At 40.4% G+C, this 20,180-nt stretch overlaps 4 protein-coding genes across 7 annotated transcripts; 3 read left to right on the plus strand and 1 right to left on the minus strand.

Annotated features, from left to right (window-relative positions):
* The first annotated feature begins 1,312 nt into the window (after positions 1-1,312).
* Positions 1,313-3,563, plus strand: LOC125763679 (integrator complex subunit 11). Its single transcript, XM_049427039.1, has 2 exons — positions 1,313-3,045; positions 3,118-3,563. The coding sequence occupies exons 1-2, from the start codon at positions 1,511-1,513 to the stop codon at positions 3,410-3,412; spliced, it is 1,830 nt and encodes a 609-aa protein (XP_049282996.1). The 5' UTR covers positions 1,313-1,510; the 3' UTR covers positions 3,413-3,563.
* A 157-nt stretch (positions 3,564-3,720) lies between these two features.
* Positions 3,721-5,062, plus strand: LOC125763680 (uncharacterized). The gene is made up of 3 exons (XM_049427040.1): positions 3,721-3,911; positions 3,978-4,339; positions 4,407-5,062. Exons 1-3 carry the CDS (start codon positions 3,842-3,844, stop codon positions 4,989-4,991), a joined length of 1,017 nt encoding a protein of 338 aa, XP_049282997.1. The 5' UTR covers positions 3,721-3,841; the 3' UTR covers positions 4,992-5,062.
* Positions 5,063-5,513: 451 nt separating this feature from the next.
* LOC125763676 (importin subunit beta) lies at positions 5,514-18,320 on the plus strand. 4 transcript variants are annotated; one of them, XM_049427036.1, is made up of 5 exons: positions 5,514-6,011; positions 6,840-7,081; positions 7,170-9,523; positions 9,795-10,049; positions 10,688-18,320. In XM_049427036.1, the coding sequence occupies exons 1-4, from the start codon at positions 5,969-5,971 to the stop codon at positions 9,799-9,801; spliced, it is 2,646 nt and encodes an 881-aa protein (XP_049282993.1). In that variant the 5' UTR covers positions 5,514-5,968; the 3' UTR covers positions 9,802-10,049; positions 10,688-18,320. The 4 variants fall into 4 exon arrangements, with proteins under 4 accessions (XP_049282993.1, XP_049282992.1, XP_049282994.1 ...); XM_049427035.1 differs by lacking the exon at positions 9,795-10,049 and having other exon boundaries at positions 10,700-11,242; positions 11,837-18,320; XM_049427037.1 differs by lacking the exon at positions 9,795-10,049.
* An 853-nt stretch (positions 18,321-19,173) lies between these two features.
* Positions 19,174-20,153, minus strand: LOC125763681 (60S ribosomal protein L37a). The gene is made up of 3 exons (XM_049427042.1): positions 20,021-20,153; positions 19,637-19,765; positions 19,174-19,566 (listed from the first exon to the last, which is right to left on the minus strand). Exons 1-3 carry the CDS (start codon positions 20,021-20,023, stop codon positions 19,429-19,431), a joined length of 270 nt encoding a protein of 89 aa, XP_049282999.1. The 5' UTR covers positions 20,024-20,153; the 3' UTR covers positions 19,174-19,428.
* Positions 20,154-20,180: the final 27 nt, after the last annotated feature.

Here is a 20,180-nt window from a genome sequence, read left to right on the forward strand (position 1 = left end):
CTTTTACGGGTATATTTACGGGTATTCGTGGTTCATGCATTTTAAAATAAACATTTATTCTTTGATAAAACTGCGCTTTTGAGAAAAAAGGTCCCTTTTATCTCTAATTGCAAGATCTTTTAAAGTTCTTGCAAGTTAAAGGGTTAACGCATGATTTAACATTCGCCAAATTTAACATTCACTAATCCCGCCGTCATTTGAATGGCGTTCGCAATCCAATCTTATCGTTAAAAGTTCAGCGCCATCTTGCGGAATAGCAATACATCTTTGATGAAAAATTTAATTGAGCCGTTGCTCACGACATTTGCATATTTTTTTAAATCAAATGGTAAAATAGGTCTAATTGCTGGATTCTTTTCGAATCAAACTGAGTGTGTTTGCAAAATACAATAGAACGTCGATTATCCGGGGGTGGATTAACCGGCGAGCGGACTAACCGTGCGCCGAAAATTAGCAGTTGTTCAACCGTGGTGAACATTTGTACTGATGTCAGATTGGTTAAAATTATTAAAATAATTACAAAACGATATATTTTAAATGACTTTATTTTACGTTCTAAATTTTAATTGTTATTTGATAATGATTTGCTTAATCCAGAATTATTTTTAGCATCAAAAGGACCACCATAATATAGTATATAGATACTATATACGCTTTATCTAGCTATATAAATGTGTTTGATTTTTACGGTACTATTATCCGTGGAAATCGATTAACCGGAATCAGTCCGGTCCCGAGCACCCCAGATAATCGACGTTGTACTCTATTTAGACAAATGTGCATATATTCTACATCTATTTACATATTCCGGTTCAACCTTCAAATAATCCAGAGATCGATCCGACTTTACCAAAAAAAAAGTCAATAGCACTCTACTATCACATAAATGTATAGATATATAAAACCTTAACAAAACGAAACATTACGATATGTAATAAGATAGCCGTACGTAGAACATTTACACGGGGAATGAGTTGAGCTGCCGAGATGATCAGTATCGTTTTTGTTCTGTGTCCAGGCCTGCTAAAACACTTGGTTACTCAACTCAGTCAATGACACAAACGCAAAATCAAACAATACAGATTAATACTGTGTGGTATGTCGGATTTCTATTATGTACTTGATGTTATTTGGTAATACTGGTTCGAAATGGCATGGAACGAGTTGCGGTTTGGTACGACAGTTTCATACAAAAACCTTCGCTTCAAACAAAATCGTATTTGTCTGCTATGTTCCGTGCCTGCTACAGTGCTTGGTAAACAAAAAAGTTTATTGGGGGTTGGGTTTAGTGCGTGTGTTTTGCAATCTGTCAAATCAACCAGTTTTGACGTCTCGCCGTATATCGTGTTTTTATTTGCTTCAAGCGGCAAACGTAAATAACTATTCTTTTTTAATTAAGTTTCTGTGGAATTTTGTTACATTTGCATTATCGTACAAAAGATATATTGAGTGATAAAGGCGGTTGCAACATTTTTACTTTTTCTGGGTCACACCGGTACGTCCAGCAGCAATGCCGGACATAAAAATAACACCACTTGGCGCGGGACAGGATGTCGGTCGCAGCTGCATTTTACTTTCGATGGCTGGTAAAAACATCATGCTTGACTGCGGAATGCACATGGGATACAACGATGAGCGTCGTTTTCCGGACTTCAGCTTCATCATTCCGGAGGGTCCGATAACGAATCATATCGATTGTGTGATCATATCGCACTTCCATCTTGATCATTGCGGCGCTCTACCCTACATGACGGAGATGGTCGGTTACACTGGCCCGATCTACATGACGCACCCAACCAAAGCGATCGCACCGATCCTACTGGAAGATATGCGTAAAGTTGCGGTGGAACGTAAAGGTGAAAGCAACTTCTTTACGCCGCAAATGATCAAGGACTGCATGAAGAAGGTGATCGCGGTAACACTGCATCAAAGCGTCATGGTCGATAGCGAGCTGGAGATAAAGGCATACTACGCTGGTCATGTGCTTGGTGCAGCCATGTTTTGGATTCGCGTCGGTTCGCAATCGGTAGTGTACACTGGCGATTACAATATGACACCCGATCGGCACCTGGGTGCGGCCTGGATCGATAAATGTAAACCCGACCTGCTCATCACCGAAAGCACGTACGCAACAACGATCCGAGATTCAAAACGTTGCCGAGAGCGAGACTTTCTCAAGAAGGTACATGAGTGTGTGGCGAAAGGCGGCAAGGTGCTGATACCGGTGTTTGCGCTTGGCCGCGCCCAAGAGCTTTGCATTCTGCTGGAAACGTATTGGGAGCGAATGAATCTGAAGTACCCGGTGTATTTTGCGGTAGGGCTAACGGAGAAGGCAAACAACTATTACAAGATGTTCATAACGTGGACAAATCAGAAAATCCGCAAAACGTTCGTACAACGCAACATGTTTGATTTCAAGCACATCAAACCATTCGATAAAGGATACATTGATAATCCGGGCGCAATGGTCGTGTTTGCGACACCGGGCATGTTGCATGCTGGATTATCTCTTCAGATTTTCAAAAAGTGGGCCCCAAACGAAAACAATATGGTCATCATGCCGGGTTATTGCGTACAGGGTACGGTTGGGCACAAGATCCTGGGCGGCGCCAAAAAGGTAGAATTCGAAAACCGACAGGTTGTGGACGTTAAGATGTCCGTGGAGTATATGAGCTTTAGTGCACACGCTGACGCAAAAGGTATCATGCAATTGATACAGTTTTGTGAACCCCGAAACGTAATGCTGGTGCACGGTGAAGCTGTCAAGATGGAGTTCTTGAAAGAAAAAATAAGGGAAGAATTTAAAATCGAATGCTACACACCAGCAAACGGTGAGACGTGTACTATCAGCACACCGATCAAAATACCGGTGGAAACATCGCTGTCGATACTGAAGGACGAAGTGAAAAAGTACAACGCCCAGCCACCGGATCCGAAACGACGCCGTATTATACATGGCATTCTCGTGATGAAGGATAACAAAATTTCGCTTATGAGCATTGACGAGATCTTCAATGAGGCTGGCATCGATCGGCATGTGATAAGGTAAGCCAATGTGATTAATAAGGTTGTGTATTATTGTTATTGTTTCTCATATCTGCTTCCGGTTTGCCTTAGGTTCATCTCTAAGATTAAGCTGGATGATCCAGGACCTCCGATGCGCACGATCGAGAAGCTGTACAATATGCTGAATGAACGTCTTTCCGGCTGGACGGTAACAATGAACGATAACAATTCCATCAACGTGGAGTCAGTTAACATCAAAATCGAAACAGAAGAGCAACCCAGTGGTGTCGTTGGTCCGATTGGCCAGTCGAGTGTGGCCGGTGTGCATAAGATTTGCAATGTTAGCTGGGTTAATCAGGATGAGGATTTGGGTAGTTATATTCTTGGATTGTTACAAAGCCTTTAAGCTGTTCAGCGTCACCCACGAATCGAAATAATGGAATAAAATTAAACATAGAAATTAAATTAAACTTAATAATGTTTAGGCTGTAGAGACCACGAACTAAGAACGAACCGAAACGAAGAAGGAAGGATCGTCTTTAAGGCACTTAAAATGTGCTTGTGTTTTATAGCGATACCCGCCAACCGAAGCTATCAAGGGGAATTGAATTATCTTTATTTATGTCATGATAATAATGCACGTGTAAAGAGCGTGTGAAAAAGAAACCCCCCGGCAAGTAATTGATTCACTTCGCATGGAGGGGGTTTTGCATTGCTGTTTGCCATTGCGTAAACAAAGCTTTGTTTCTCCGCTTTTAGTAGAAGTGACAGGTTTGCAGGGCTTTGTTTAAAGATTTCATCACTGGTAAAATTTTGGTTTTCCGCGAGTGTGAAAATGGGCATTTTCGATTTCATAAAAGTACTATCGCTGCTTTGCGCATTTATTGCGTATGTGAACAGTGTTGGTAAGAAATGCTATTCATTCGTACGTCGAATAAGAAGCGACTATTTACCCATCTTTATCTTTAAAGAGCGTACTAAAGTTGTGATAAGCACAGACGCTGGAGCAGATGATGCTTGGGCGTTGTATTACCTTCTGGAAGCTAAACAGGAAGTGGATATACTTGCCATCTGCTGTACGAAAGGCAATACTAACGTTTCCAATGTGGCCACTAACGTGCTCCGGGTGCTTGACGCAGTAAAGCGTACGGATGTACCCGTATACGTTGGATCCAACGAACGCATACTGCTTCCGGAACCGTTAGTAAATCCCGCAGAGATGTTCTTTGGTGCCGATGGGTTTTCGGATGTCGTGTTTGATCGTGAACCATCGCGTACTCCTTTGCAGGAGGGAAAACATGCATTGCACGAACTGTACACATTAATAGTACAGGTAAAAACCCCGTTACCATCAAATGCGATTAAATTATACTCGATAATCATATTTCCCATTTTTACAGCATCCAAATGAAATCATCTTTATAAATCTAGGCCCTGTAACCGATCTAGCACTGCTGCTAAAAGTATACCCCGGTGCACGGACGCTCCTGAAGGCCATCTACATGATGGGTGGAAATCGTCACGGCATCGGTAACACGGAGAGTGCGGCTGAATTTAACTTCTACAACGATCCCGAATCGGCTAGCATAACCTTCAACGCGTATCAGGGGCCGATTGTTGTTATACCATGGGAAACGGCCTTTCGTTCTAACCTTGTGACAAGCCTCGAATGGCGCATGGATGTGCTGGGCAGCAGCAACAAGACAATTTTTGATATCCTCAACCAAGTGGAAAGAGTAGCATTGGAAAAATTGCCGGAAAAGGATCAGCTCTGGATGCCTTGCGATTTGATGGTATCAATGATATTGGTACATCCTCATCTGATCGTTGAAAGCAAACGATATACCGGAGACGTAGAGCTTAACGGTCGATTAACCCGTGGGCAATTGGTTTTGGATCATATGAACGAAGGAATCGGTAATATAACGATTATAGATAATTTAGATGAAGTTAAAATGAAACATTATTTACTAAACATGCGCTAAACTAGTAAAGTTCTTCAGCGTTTGAACGGAAGGGCAACGATTGCACTGCAATAAAAGAAAGGTATCTACAATGGTTTACGGACCTTTTTAGTTGAAGATACGATAGCGAGTGAAACGTGTAATAGGAGCAAACCACTTGTAAAAGTACAAATCACCGTTACATTTCAAATCACCTTATTGTCCTTTTAAATTAACGATCTTTAACTTTTGTTGACAGATTGCATGTGGCAGGGCTGCTTCGAAACATAAATTGAATTCAGTGCAATCTTTAAAATGGCTGGTTTTTGTATAAATATTAGTCAAAGATAATGTTAGATAAACGATAAGCAAAAAAAGAACTTTTAAAAATTACCCTGAACCTGTTTGGATGAGGTATTGCACACGAATTTAATTAAATAAGAAAATTGTTGAAAATCCACAGTCCAGCACTCATGTTTTATCGATACCGAATAGAACGAGATGCAGCGATTGCTTTGGCAAGAAACGGTGACGTCACACACCGGAATACACAAGGTATGACAGGGGTTTGGCTACGCCATACGCGTCTGTCAATTTTTAGCGCTTTCCGTGAAAAGTTGGGCTTGCAGTGTGCGAGAGAGCGATTGTGAGGTAGAAAAAAGTCGAAACAAGCCAGCATCGAGTAGCCTATCCGCAACCATTTTCCGTAAAAAAACGAGTGCTGCTGTGTAAATCATCGGGGAAATCAGTTGTGCGTTCTGTTGTTTTTTAATTTATCCTCCGAGTCGGTAATCAGTCTAGACATTCGTTGAACGTGTGACGGAATTCCACCTTCGTGTGTGTGTGCATCCATTTGCGTTTGTTCTTTTCGTGTGCCTGCGTTTGTGTGTTTGTGCGTGGAGCGCGTGAATCGCCCCCGTGCTGAAAGCGAAAAAAGAGGCATTCTAAAGGAATCACATCACCCTTGTGTTTGGGGCAGTAGCAGGGCAGCAAGCCGTCCACATCCATCCGATTTACCAATGATGCATATAGTGCAAATCCTTGAGAAGACCGTCTCGCCAGGTAAGTCTTGCTAAAACTGATCCACCGGGAGGGATGTGTCCGTGGGATGCAAAAAAAAAGCTCGCAACCCTGGGGTCCGTGAGAGAAATGAGGATTAGAGTGAGGAGGAGTTATGTGATCCACAGCCGATGCATTGCTGGAACGATGGTTCTAGAAAAAGGTACCGAAAACGGGTCCCCGGAATCGTTGCGCTCCGACGGAAGCTGGCATGATTTCCGTTTTCACCGCGCTTCGGAACACAGTTACCTTGAATGTACTCTTCTTTTTCGCCTCTTCGTTAGACCTTCTTGTTACAGCAAGTCAGTCGACGATTGAGCGATTGAGAGGAGGTTGCCTCTGGTCCCAACAGCCTTCTTTTTGGTCAATGTGTGTATGTAGGTATGGCTGTGTGAGCTCTCTCATGTTCTACGTTGTGTGCATGCGTGTATGTGCGTCTGTGCCGTTTTGTGCACCGCCTGTTGGTAGTGAGAGGAAGCAGAAAAGGAAAGAAAAAGTGAGGCACACAACAAAGGAGTGCAAGAGACAGAACGATAGCGATAGAGAACGTACGAGGCGCCAACATAACCTGCAAAATATGGACTGCGAATGTGTGACGAAATGCAATGGCGTTCCCTTTCTGCTTTTCGATGCACGGATAAACGATGTACAATGTATGTTACGCTGGTTAAAGGCTCGCAAACCATGAGTAGCGCTAAGGTATTGTGGTGATTGTTCCAAATAGCTTGTACGTAAATGATTGAAGTTAGGACATTGAGCGAACTGTGTACTGATCTTGTAATTGTATGCGAATCTCATAAATTTTCCTCTGAACATCTTTTGTCGTTAAAGATCGAGATGAACTGCTTGCGGCGAAAAACTTCCTGGAACAGGCGGCTTCCACAAACTTACCAGACTTCCTGCGGGCGCTCTCTGATGTGCTGGTGTATCCCGGTAATTCGCGGGTCGCTCGTATGGCCGCCGGTTTGCAACTAAAGAACCACCTGACCAGTAAAGATCAAACGATCAAGCAACAATATCAGGAGCGATGGAGATCATTTCCCGAAGATGTGAAAGAGTACATAAGAAAAAATGTAAGATAACGTGATCTTGGGCACCATGCCAATTCTTTTGTATGTACAAATTTATGACAATTGTGTTTACCTCTTCTTTGTGCCTTAGATCCTTGGAACTCTCGGAACGGAAGAATCCCGCCCATCGTCAGCAGCTCAATGCGTTGCGTACGTTGCGGTCGCGGATCTACCTGTACACCAGTGGCCCGATCTGATGCAGAAGCTCGTAGACAATGTGGTGAACGAAAAGTCGACAGAAGCGCTGCGTGAATCAACCTTGGAAGCGATCGGGTACATTTGCCAGGACATCAACTCGGAAATTCTGGAAAACCAATCAAACCAGATCCTTACCGCCATCATACACGGTATGCGCAAGTCGGAGCCTTCTAACCATGTGCGGCTGGCGGCGACAAATGCGCTGCACAACTCGCTTGAATTCACAAAGGCCAACTTCGAGGAGACGGCCGAGCGCAACTACATCATGGAGGTGGTGTGCGAGGCGACGCAATCGACCGATACGCAGATATGTGTGGCTGCCCTCCAATGTTTGGTACGTATTCTGACACTTTACTACCAACACATGGAAGCATACATGGCCCAGGCCCTCTTTCCGATCACACTCGAGGCGATGAAATCGGATAACGAACAGATCGCTCTGCAGGGCATTGAATTTTGGTCAAATGTCAGTGATGAGGAAATTGATCTAGCGATTGAAGCGCAGGAAGCGGCCGAAACCGGTCGTTTGCCGAATCGCGTTTCGAAGTACTACGCCCGAGGTGCCCTACAGTATCTTGTGCCGGTACTGATGGAAAAGCTGACGCATCAGGAAGAGTTCGACGATGAAGACGATTGGAACCCGGCCAAATCGGCGGGAGTGTGTCTAATGCTGCTCGCTACGTGCTGCGGGGAAGAGATCGTCCCACACGTGTTGCCATTCGTGAACGCAAATATCAAGTCGACCAACTGGCGGTTCCGGGATGCAGCCGTGATGGTGTTTGGTTCAATACTGAGTGCCCTGGAGACGGACCGATTGAAACCAATGCTGGAACAAGCAATGCCGACACTAATTGAGCTAATGTACGACGAAAGTGTAATTGTGCGCGATACATGCGCCTGGACATTCGGACGCATCTGTGAGGTTATCCCGGAGGTTGCGATCAAGGAAATGTACCTTGAACCACTACTGAAGGCCCTTCTGGATGGGCTCAAGGCAGAACCTCGTGTAGCTACAAACGTTTGCTGGGCGTTCACTGGTCTGTCGGATGCTGCTTACGAGGCGGTCAATATCGACGACGATCCACCGCAGACTTACTGTCTGTCGAAGTACTTTGATTTCATCATCACCAGTCTGCTTGAGGCAACCGATCGACCAGATGGTGGTCAGGGCAATCTTCGCTCTTCCGCCTATGAAGCATTGATGGAGATGGTCAAAAATTCGCCGCTTGATTGTTACGTATCGGTGCAGCGTACGACGATGGTTATTCTGGAGCGCATCAACCACGTGTTACAGATGGAATCACATATTTCTTCACACAGCGATCGGCATCAGTTCAATGACTTGCAATCGTTGCTGTGCGCCTCGCTCCAGTCCGTGTTGCGAAAGGTGGATGCCAAGGACGCTCCGCAAATATCGGACGCCATCATGGTGGCTTTGCTGACGATGTTCAGTTCCAGCTCTGGCAAAGTATGTGGCGTTCAGGAGGATGCTTTGATGGCTGTTTCGACGTTAGTCGATTTGCTTGGCGAGGACTTTATCAAGTATATGGATGCATTCAAGGAGTATCTGTACATGGGTCTGAAAAGTCATCAAGAGTATCAGGTATGCTGTACGGCAGTTGGTCTCGCGGGCGATATTTGCCGGGGCTTGAAGAGCAAAATTCTGCCCTACTGTGATGATATCATGACGCTGTTGCTACAGAATCTTAGCAATCCGAATTTGCACCGTAGCGTTAAGCCACAAATTTTAACTGTCTTCGGCGACATGGCACTTGGTATTGGGCCTGACTTTAAGAAATATCTAAATGTTGTGTTGCCGATGCTGGCAGCCGCCACACAAGTGCAAATAGATCAGCATGATTACGATATGATCGACTATTTGAACGAACTACGTGAGAGTGTGCTGGAGGCTTACACCGGTATTGTACAAGGGCTCAAAGGATCGGATAAAACACCCCTAGAGGATGTTACCGCACTTCTGCCTCAAGTTCCATTCATCATCAGCTACATTATCTCGATCGCAAAGGACTCGGAACTATCTGATGGTAACATTGCCATCGCTGCAGGACTTATTGGTGATATGTGTGGAGCGTTTGGACCGATGATGCTGCAATTTGTGGAAGATTCAAGCATTACGGAGCTTTTGAACGATGGCAAAAACTCACGCACAACACGCACGAAAACACTTGCAACCTGGGCATTGAAAGAGATCAAACGGTTGAAGAATCTACCGGTGAACACGAGTTGGTAAGTGATACAATGTTGTCCAATATCTGCCGCACGATCCACGATCGTCGAGGGCAAGAAAAGCATGAAAATTACTTTTAAAAGGAAAAATTCCTGCATAACACCACCACACTAAGCATATTTGATACTTTTTATTATTTTTTTTATTTGAAATTATTGTCATTGTCAAAATCAGACAAACTAGAAAATTAAGCTTCTACACTCTCCTGCATTTGTAAATCACACACCCTTATATGCGATTGTTTTCAACTTCACTCACCACTTTCCACAGGAAATAGTGATACAGATGTTCCAGATTATACGTCGTATATATGTGATGTCATTTCGATGCGGATGCTAAGGCCATCCTTTTGCTTCGTTCATGTGCGAAGAAATGTGAAGAGTGTATCCTCTATAATGCCAGAATGTATTTTTCATAAATGTGTATTGATCGATGGTATTTTGATACTGACGGCATGTCACTTCATCGATCATAGAAGTCTTCTCGATCCGTTCCACACGGATCACATTAGAAAAATTCAGCAAGGTGAGGACGAAAAGCAGAACACGTTGCACTGCTGCCCACTATAATAGGGATTATAATGCTTTTTTCTTTGTTCTCCTATAACAAACAACGGTTCTGTCGCTTTTTGTTTTTATGTGCGTCTATTTGTATTTGTTTGTTTCTAACAGTTGTGAACACTATAAGTTATTCGTTTTTTTTGTTATTTTCTTTAATGTTCTTTATACTAACGTTTGTGTGAAAAATTTCAAAATATTTTACTTGATTTCATCCATTGTCTCATTAGTTATCACATCAATGATAGTAATTATTTGGGAAATGTTGTTTCATTTAAGACCTTTTCATTGTGTGGCGGTTGACAAATAGAATTTGGTATATGATTCTAAGCTAGACACACAATGACAGAAAGTTTTATCTATTAGATACCGTTTATGTTTGTTTAATCAGCCGGCAAATTTCTTTCATGTGTCATTCGTGGTTTTGTCTACAATGAACTAATCATTTGGTTGCATCTTTTTTTACTCATACACATAGAGCATTTGTTTGTACGTTGCTGCTAAGTATTCGTGTGGGTATTGTAATTTTCCTGCTTTATTGCCTCGGCCGTTGTTCGTGTTGCAACCCCAACCAATCCGTAAATTGATTCTCGTCGCTCATTGCAGATTCGGACTCAGCATTAACGGCAACACAATTAGCTACGCCAACAGTAGCGGCACTACACCTACGACCACCGTTCCAGCAACTTAAATATACTCGCTTTTACATCCTGTAGATACTTTTACTACCGTCACCAGTACTCTTATTTCGCTCCTGAACATAAGAAAAAATCAGAGTTGGGTGTTAATCGCCGTTTATTCGTCATCTTGGTGCTCGTCGGGTATCCCTCGCACATTGGATGTAGTTTCATTTGTATGAAGGATGAAGCAACCGTATGAATAACACCGCGATGCGCTCTTAATTTATCCACCATGCACTTCAAGCGCAATAAGAGAACTGGAAATTCAATATCATGATCTACACTAGAGAGGAAAACTGCACTATTTCGCATAGACGCGTGCATATTCTGCTGGACAGGGCAAGGCGTATCTTCTGAAGCGATTGGAGCAAATTTCACTGTTATGGATATCACCGTCATCATCTTTCCTTTGGATACAAGAACAATTTCATCCATAGTGTGTACACCGGGTGCATTCGAATACATCAAACGAACACATCAAGTAAGTCCTTTATTCTATAATGGGGAAAAACTATACATTTTAGATGCCTTCTAGTGCAGGAATTCTATTAATAATTTATATTTAAAAGGTTAAACACAGAATCCATTAATGCCACCTTTTTGTAATAATGCGTCTATGAACTCGTACGTTTATTTTACTGTTATTGATAATTTTACTATTATACATCATGTAAACCAATCAAATATTGATCCTGCAATACTGTTCTAATTTCGGTCCGTATCCCCCGATTCCCACGAAATACATTTTGCTCGTTGTGTTGTTAACACATACCAGCAAGTGATGCGTGGCGATTTTGTCTAGTTAAATTATTTAAAACAGAAATAGGGATAAGACTTGGAATTAAATTGACTGTGGCCTGTCTACTGCTGGCAAATGCGCAATTACACTTCAACAGCTTAGCGCGCAACACACGATAGTTTCCATAATACACATCCCTTTATCACTCTCCGACGCTATAAGTTTAGATATCTTAGGCTAATGAAGACAAACTAAAACTTTTTTGTACGGCACCTAAGTAGAGATGTAGATGATAAATAGAAGATTGACTGTTAGTTTATTTTTTCCACAAAACAGTTTGAATCCAGTAAAATTCACAGCACACCAGACAGAACGGGCAGAGATGAGTTCGGGGAGGGAAAAGTTATATTGCAAATTTGCTAAAGCAAAGATCGCCAGTACACACCACACACAACTCTGAGATCATCTAGGTTCCTGCTATGTCGGGTTGAGACGGTAGTTCATAAAGTATAGGCGTATAGCGAGGAAATGTATGTTACACAAGACAACGTGTGTGCCATAGTGAAAGATAGGATTATATGACGGAATCGAAAAGGGACAAGTGAGATAAGCTTTAACAGGAAGCAAAAAGCGAGGAAACTTTCACCGTGGCACGCACCCGTTTCGTTTTCTATAAGTTATTTTTTCTTTTGCTTTTCGACCTTCATCTATGTAGACATTATTATAGCAAAAGCACCGTGAAGATTCCACTTTCCGTGAGGTTGAATAGTTGGACATAGTTTATTTAAGGAATGATCTTCTTTTAGGATTTTGATATTTTTGTTTACAGTTGATACTTTACACTCATGTCAAACAAAGCATAATCTCTTTGGATAAGCTTTTGTTTCGCAAACTAATATTCATTTGTTCTGATCAATGCAAAATTATTCACATTTTAGTTTAAATGTTGTCACATGGAAACTGGAACTCGGAGCGGAATGCTAAGCTATATGTGTGTCATTGTAACTACACTATAGGAAAAGAGTAAACCAATTATCAGATACCATTACACTCGTAGTATGTAGTTCAAGAAAAGACACGAAAAAAACAAAAAAAAGTTAAAGTCATGCAAGTTTAGCGATGGTGTGTGATTTCTGCTGCATATGGAACAGATTGAATGAGCGCGTATAAGGTTGAGTGTGTGTGACACGTGAGAAAGCGAGAAAGATGATCTTGATTGAGATGAAAGCAAACGTGAGGCCGAATGATCGATCCATTGTATGATGCGAGGTATGCGATGAGTTGTACCATTTTCTGATCTAGCGTGTGAGTGCAGTATGTGAAGATCGTGTTATGGTGGGAGCTTCTGAGTATGAACGAATGGTTGAGTCATAGAAATATATGTTGCAGTGTGTAGATACTACATCGGAAGTAAAATGTTGTGTTGCAATTAGCAAATCAATCAGCAAGCTAAATCTACTAACGAATCAATCTGATGTACAGTTGTTGAAATTTCTGCAGTAATCGCACGATCAATTATGTTCATTTGAATACCGCAGCTGTTGATTGGATCGAGACTTCAAATATTCGTGTTCAATCAATAATTTTTTCTTATACTGGTAAACCACAACAATTATTTGGATAATCTTTTTCGAAAACACATCGAACATTGATTGATTGACACTGCAAGCTGCAACCGTAGGAGTCATAATATTTTGGAAAACTACGTACATGTGTTGGTTCTTCTTTATAAAAAAAAAAGTTTTGCATGTAAAGTTAGTGAACTTTTGCAATGGTTTTTGCAATACGTTTAGGAACGATTGTGCGTCTGAAGAAATTTTTACGACTGTATGTTTTGATAACACTGAATGATACAAAACCGTTGAAAATTTGAATGGGTTAAAAATCATTGGAAATCATTGTAAGTGAGAGAATGTATAGTGGAATGTTAGCGGTTGGGTGTGTTACAGAGCGATAATCGTGCGATATATTGGAACCTAAAAACCATTGAGATCGTGTAAACGAATGAACGTGATATTTAGTATGTTTTACAATTGAGCGAGAGAGTGTGACTGTTACTATTGTATGTATGAGTGCGTAAGTTAATTTTTTGTATGCAGCCATGTATGCCTGAGCTAACTTAAATCAATGCAGATTAATAAATAAAGCTACGGAAAACCCACAATTTTCTCAATAAAATGCGTGAATGTCTAGAGGATGCGCGTGTGTGTGCAATTGGATAGTGAATGTTTATTTTAGAGTATTCTAAATTGCAATGGGAGTTTATTAACTTAAATCGTCTATGTTATTTCACATGCTTAATGCTTAACGAAATGAATGCAAATGCCAAAAAAAGTTTTTTTTGCCATAAAACATCCACAATACGTTCATGTGATTGCTAATTTATTTCTTTCTTAGAGAGATAATAACAGATGCAAGTACAGGGTCATTTAAGTAAAACATTGAATAACAAGCGTTGGAAACGTGTTACGGCAGTTGTACGAAAAAGTTATTGTGATTTTGCGTATTTTGTTCTCGCGTTGTTTTTTTTGTTTAGTTCACTGACTAAAATTCGATTAGGCAGCATGATATTTTTTATTGTTTATGGTTGAGATTAACTATCTATGGAACTCAATTTTATTTAAACTATGAAATAGGCTGATGATGTATGTATATCTTTTTTTTTTGCACATTTTGGAGTATTTTAAGCTTGATTTATTTTTGATGGTTATAAGACATCCAACGCATACGACAATTAGAGAGCGAAAGAAATTTGAAATCACTATTAGCATTAACAAGATCGGATCACTATTCACAGGTCGTTCATGAAGGTCTACTGGAGTTGTACATTTGAATGAGCTTTACAAAACGATTTCGTTAATTGGCATTTATTGGCCTGAGAGACGATGCATGTGAATGAATGAGACTGTACGCCATTGCGAATTAATGTTTCTTTTGGATAACAATGTGTGTTTGAGCGGTAGAAAGTATTGTGTGTGCGAACACAAACCAACTATATCATTAGTAGATAGTGTCATGTAATGTGAAACGATACAATAATAACGCAAGAACGAAAAATAATTTAATTCATTGCGACCCACGACGACATGGAGCCGAGTGGTCGATGGCAAACACAGCAAAAAAGAGAATCAAATCTCTTTAATCAGAACAAACGGAAATAAAGAAGGAGTGAAACGCTGCTTTTCACAAGGGATGTATGTGAACGTGCTAGGAGTTAACCAAAATACAGAACACAAACAAACGACTGAATATACTAGTTTACACGAACGCAACCGAAACGTTAAATGCACTCAAAATAGGAAAGTGAAACGCAACAGACGTACAGAAATGATGCAGACAAACATGTTACTCTAAAACTGATCCCATTACCATGTCGATGATAAAGTAGTGTAAATGACGCAGGGACAATGTTTTTGGGAAATTCTGTTTTTTCTGCATTTTGTCACCTGTGAGTAACGGACTGTTAATAGTTCAAGCAAGCAGGTAAATCAACCCATTGGCACCATGAGAAACGCTACGAGCGACCGTTCATGCGGATATGGATGGTAGCGGTATTTTAAATGTAATGTATTTTACTTGTATTTTAGCTCAATGCAAATGCAAAGTTATTACTGTGATGCTGTGTATAAAATGAAACAAAACAAGCAAAATCAAAAAAACTAACTGGCACTCTATTCGGTGACGATTTATTGTGTGCATTGCGATTATGACACCAGAGTATCAATTCTTTTTTGGTGAATTGTGATGATCAAGTGGAGTTACAAAACAAAAACGAACAGCAATAGTCACCCAACTATGTTAGGCGACGTTTAACATAAAGTAAGCAAGATCACAAAGGAAAAAACAGACGCGTATAATCACTACTTTACTGCGACAATTTACTCAGGTACCGATACGGACAAAAATACAATGTCTAAGCGCAGGGAAGTGAGTGTGGTTAACATATAACAAATTACAAATTACAGAAGAGGGATGAGAAGGTTACATACATGATACCGTACCAACATTTATACAATTGTAAGAGAAACAATACAAAACAATGCAATACTACACTCTACATACAGTGAGATAAACAAAACATTTTTTACTTAACTCAAAACATCGCACTCCAAAACCCAACAAAGAAGTGAATGGTAGTAAGAATAGGTAAACAAATTAAACAAAACAAAGCCGTGTACAGAAAACACAACAAATTTCATCCCAAATCAACGATAAAAACGACTTCATAATAGTGTAGGACGCACTCCTCTATTGGTAAGATAAATCAATTAGGAGAAAATTGAGAAGCTAAATCGGAGAATACAAATTTGGGATGAATTTTCTTTTTCTCTTTTCATTTTCTATTATCTTACTAAAATCATATTTTACAAAGTTATATAGTAAAGCATCGAGTAGGAAATATGGTAGGAGTTTTGTTTGTCATTACCGACAAAAGGAGACAAATGAATCTGTAAAACAAGAGCCTAGGTGCGAGGAATTTCTATCATCGATATCGACTTAATCATGAATTCTTCCAACAGACTGACCGCCATTTTTGAGCTAAAATGGAGTGAAAAGTAAAAAAAACGTAAAATTAAACCAGGGACAAAGACTCTGCTGACCGTTACTTACACAGGCGAAACATACGCGAAAAAAGAAAGAGAAAGTAGAAAAATTAGGAAAAACAATACATAAATCAATACAAAACATAACGATGGGTATCACGAAACGATATACAAAGAAAACAAATTCATACACCACGTATTACAAACATTCACAGTGACCGAAGATACGATAACATAGTCAAAATCATGTGAAGTAAAACAGAGGACTTGGGTAGTGAGAGAATGGTATCAAAAATATGTAAATTTTTCATTCTTGCTAATATTGTTGTATCGAATTGGAAAAAGTGAGACGTATGAATGGGAGATGGGATGAACGAGAGTAGGATAATATGTGATCAAATATGTTAAAACCTAGCGCAATGAGACATAGTTGCGTGAATAATGGGTCAATGTCAATCCCGAGAATGATGTGTGAAAAGATGTATGTTTTTGGTTTGTTTTCAGTAACGTATGAGCGAGTCTTTGAGCAATTGTGCGATTCAGATGTATATGTGTGTAAATTATAAAATAAGTTGTTTTAAGTAGAAGCTAATTTGCATAAAACAAACAAGAATAATGCGCATAGAACAGAGAGTGAGGTTGAAACAACTCATCTTTATTGTTTACGTTGTTATTTATGACGATTGTCCTAAACCCATCGCCCATTGGTTTTCACATATTTCCTGATTTCTTTGAAAAGACTTGTTCATTTTTTTCTAATTTTAATCGTAGTTCAAGTTTAATAGCAGATCAGATAATAGTAGTTTACCAATGCCAAATTTAATCTTGTTTGGAACAAATGATGTTCTAGATCCTCGCTTACTCATCAGGCACTACAACCGCTTCGCCCGGTCTTGACTTGCCGCAAGAGGCCTCTGTGGCCAATATTGATTTAAATCATGTTATACTTTCCTTAAATCCTACTCTTCATTGCTAAATTGATTATAAACATATTTCATTTTTCAACATGCAGTTACAAAAAAGTGGTTTTTGGAAACTCAAAAACTAGAACCCGTTCCGGTTTTCAAAACATGCCTTTAAACAATTAAGTTAGTCAATATGTGAAAACATCTGGCCAAATTATGCTGATAATTGATGTTGTGAATAGGGATGTTTTGTACGAGACTAGTCGTGGAATTGAATGAATGTGCAAATGATAATGTATTTTTTGTGTTTCATCTAACGTAACGTACTAAGTTTAATGTATGATCGCGATCGATACGAGCGTGATATGTGTATAGAGATTATGTGTACGTAGGACTTTTTGCGATATGATTGTGTAAATGAGCGTGAGTGTAAATGCGAACCCTACAGAGGACTTCCTTTGCTGCAAAATAAATAAAAAAAAACAGCAATTCTTATACATAAACACAACAACAGGAACTGACTAGGACGGAACAAAGCAGCCAAAGGCGCTGAAAACCATCCCTACCGAATGCTGACGGGTACTGGGAGAACACTGGCACAAAGCACACGCAGAGATCGAACGTGAGGGGGCGGCGTGATCGTTATGATGGGTATCATATGGATATGTATGATCGAGTTTGAGACTGACCAAATACACGAAAAGGAGACTAAAAGGAGAGAAGGCGACAGTGGAATAAAAACAAACCTTCAAAGCACACCAATTCTATGCGTTTGCAACACATACAAAAGGACAAACTACGTTAATACAATGTCCGTACGACCAAAGACTTGTTGAATGATACGGAGAATGGACGAACTTACATTTACCGGGTAGCAAGGTAAGAAAAGCTTTCAATCATTATATTTAAGCACACGATCATCGGCTTTCAAAAAGGATGATGCATCGTTACGATCGGAAGCTCGGAAAAAGCTCGAACTACTACTACTAGGACGTTTTAGGACTATTACTACACAACAATAAACACGCTACTATTACGAGTACTAATCATTACTACTTTACTATCATTACACACAACATTGTGCTGTGAGAGAGTGCTGCGCGAGTACGAGTGGGAATGAGCCGTCGAGTATGAAGCGAGGCGTATGTGTGACAAATCTGTGAATATAATGCGTAAGTTGTGCGTGCGGGTGCGTAATGTTTTTCGGCAAGAAAGGATACGATGAATGTATTTTGCAAGCCCGGGACAGATTGTACATTTGAGAAGTGAGTTATATTTGATCGGATTTGTATGCGATATACGTGCGATAATCGAGAATGTGAATATCGAGAGAGAGAGAGAGAGAGAGAGAGAGAGAGACGTATGTTTATGGTATGATGACTGAATAAAAAAAAATACATGACTGCCAAAAGCAAAAAAAACACAGCGACAAACAAAAAATATTTATTAATTGTTTTTATCATAGTCATAATGTTTTTGTTGTATATCAGCATCGAATTTGTCTTGTCCTGGAATAGTGGAAATGGATGAATCGTGTTTGAGACGGTTGATTGAACCGTGTCACTGTCGAACCGTTTTATTATTTACGTAAATTGAAAATTTCAATCGAAAGAAAAAAAAACAAATAAGGAGCAACGAAAAACCAACATACCAAAGGCTGTGCATGATAGATAAGTGTAAGAAGAAAGTTATATGCGTAATGCACAACGACGAGTGCAGTAAGATGAGCGTTTTTCATACATCTTGTATGTATTATTGTTTATTATTTAAATCGTCTTTTCCCATTCCTCAAATCATCCAGTTTCTATTCAGTTTTGTTTCAAAATTGCGCTCCAAAGGCCGTGATAAAACTGACTGAAATATCAGCCAGTGCGTGTGCTAGTGGCCTAAAATGAAATACATATTTTAATCGCAAAAAAGATACTCAAAATGTCTTATTATGATGGAGTTCAAGTGAGTTTGCGTTTTACTATATGTTTGAAAGATGAAATGATGTACCCACAAAATTCACATCGCAGGTAAGATTGTAGTACCTCAGTCTTCTTGATGTGATAATCCACACTAGTTCATGATGCGTGCCATAACTAACTGCCTTAGACGGATAGTCAACCGTTGCTCCTGAGGAACGATCCACAAGGGATTTGGTACCAGTAAATATTTTCACGTTTCGGAGTTTACATGATAGAGCTCGTCTATTGGATAAAAACACACATTTGCAACACAATCACTGTTTCCTTTCGAGCCGTTTCCATTCCATTCGTTCTTTACAGAACCATTCCTTTTTTATTAACACAAGACGATCTGACTTACATGACAGACTTGCGAATTGTAAAAAGCTATGACGGAGGGTTCCCAAACAAACAAAACAATATTGAAAAATAACTCATTGCTTTGCTGGAAACCCGAGTTTCACTGCTCCATCCTCACGCGTAGTCCCGAATGCATCATTTCGTTTTCCGTTACTGTGTCAAGCTGCTCTTTACATTTCACGCAGACGTCGGACAGCTGATCGTACCGAGGCAGCAGCAGTGGTTGTGTACACCCAGGCACCGCCGGCAACGACACGATTGCATCGCTTGCACGACCAGATACCTACACACGTTCGCTTCATGGCATCCTACAATAGAATGGTAGCGGGTCATTGAAACTGCTTCATACTGCACCATGTACCAATTTTATAGACTTACCTTGCCACAGAACGTGCAGGTGTACTTGGCGTGCTGGGTGATTTCCATCTTCTTCACCATTTTACGCAGCGAAGCACCATAACGGGTACCGTACTTTCCGACGATTCCAACCTTCCTGGTACGCTTGGCCTAAAACAAAAAAAAACGATAACACATATTAATTAAGTTCCAGCTTGCTCAACTATAGCCATGTCCATGCAAACAGGGCCGGTTCCACCAAATCTGACGTTCAACCAAACTACAAGAACCCGCTTGGAACACTCAACCATGAACCGAGCCAAGTCAACACATCGCTATAGCACAGAATATAATGCACGAACAACGTTAATTGCATGGCGTATAGGTGCTATGGAGTACGAGAACCACTTTACACAAAGAACTAACCATTTTAGATGCAAGTTATCCGAGTTTTTGCTGTTTAAAAAACCAGGCACAAAATGTGTGCACTCTCCACAATCGGATAGGGACGAAAAGAAAGAGATAGGAAGAATGTCAACAAGCGGAAGTTGCTATTTCGTCACTGACATTTTGGTTGCGTACTGTT

Source organism: Anopheles funestus, chromosome 2RL, assembly GCF_943734845.2.
Source record: "Anopheles funestus chromosome 2RL, idAnoFuneDA-416_04, whole genome shotgun sequence".
Taxonomy (NCBI): Eukaryota; Metazoa; Arthropoda; class Insecta; order Diptera; family Culicidae; genus Anopheles; species Anopheles funestus.

Excerpts from the sequence above, each read along its gene's own strand:
- LOC125763680 (XM_049427040.1), top strand. The coding sequence starts at position 3,842 with ATGGGCATTTTCGATTTCATAAAAGTACTATCGCTGCTTTGCGCATTT. Across the intron at positions 3,912-3,977 it reads TGCGTATGTGAACAGTGTTG|AGCGTACTAAAGTTGTGATA; the intron begins GTAAGAAATGCT and ends TTATCTTTAAAG. Across the intron at positions 4,340-4,406 it reads TGTACACATTAATAGTACAG|CATCCAAATGAAATCATCTT; the intron begins GTAAAAACCCCG and ends CCATTTTTACAG.
- LOC125763681 (XM_049427042.1), bottom strand. Across the intron at positions 19,567-19,636 it reads CCTGCACGTTCTGTGGCAAG|GATGCCATGAAGCGAACGTG; the intron begins GTAAGTCTATAA and ends ATTCTATTGTAG.
- LOC125763676 (XM_049427034.1), top strand. The coding sequence starts at position 5,969 with ATGATGCATATAGTGCAAATCCTTGAGAAGACCGTCTCGCCAG. Across the intron at positions 7,082-7,169 it reads AAGAGTACATAAGAAAAAAT|ATCCTTGGAACTCTCGGAAC; the intron begins GTAAGATAACGT and ends TTTGTGCCTTAG. Across the intron at positions 9,524-10,699 it reads CTACCGGTGAACACGAGTTG|CATTAACGGCAACACAATTA; the intron begins GTAAGTGATACA and ends ATTCGGACTCAG.
- LOC125763679 (XM_049427039.1), top strand. The coding sequence starts at position 1,511 with ATGCCGGACATAAAAATAACACCACTTGGCGCGGGACAGGATGTCGGT. Across the intron at positions 3,046-3,117 it reads ATCGATCGGCATGTGATAAG|GTTCATCTCTAAGATTAAGC; the intron begins GTAAGCCAATGT and ends GGTTTGCCTTAG.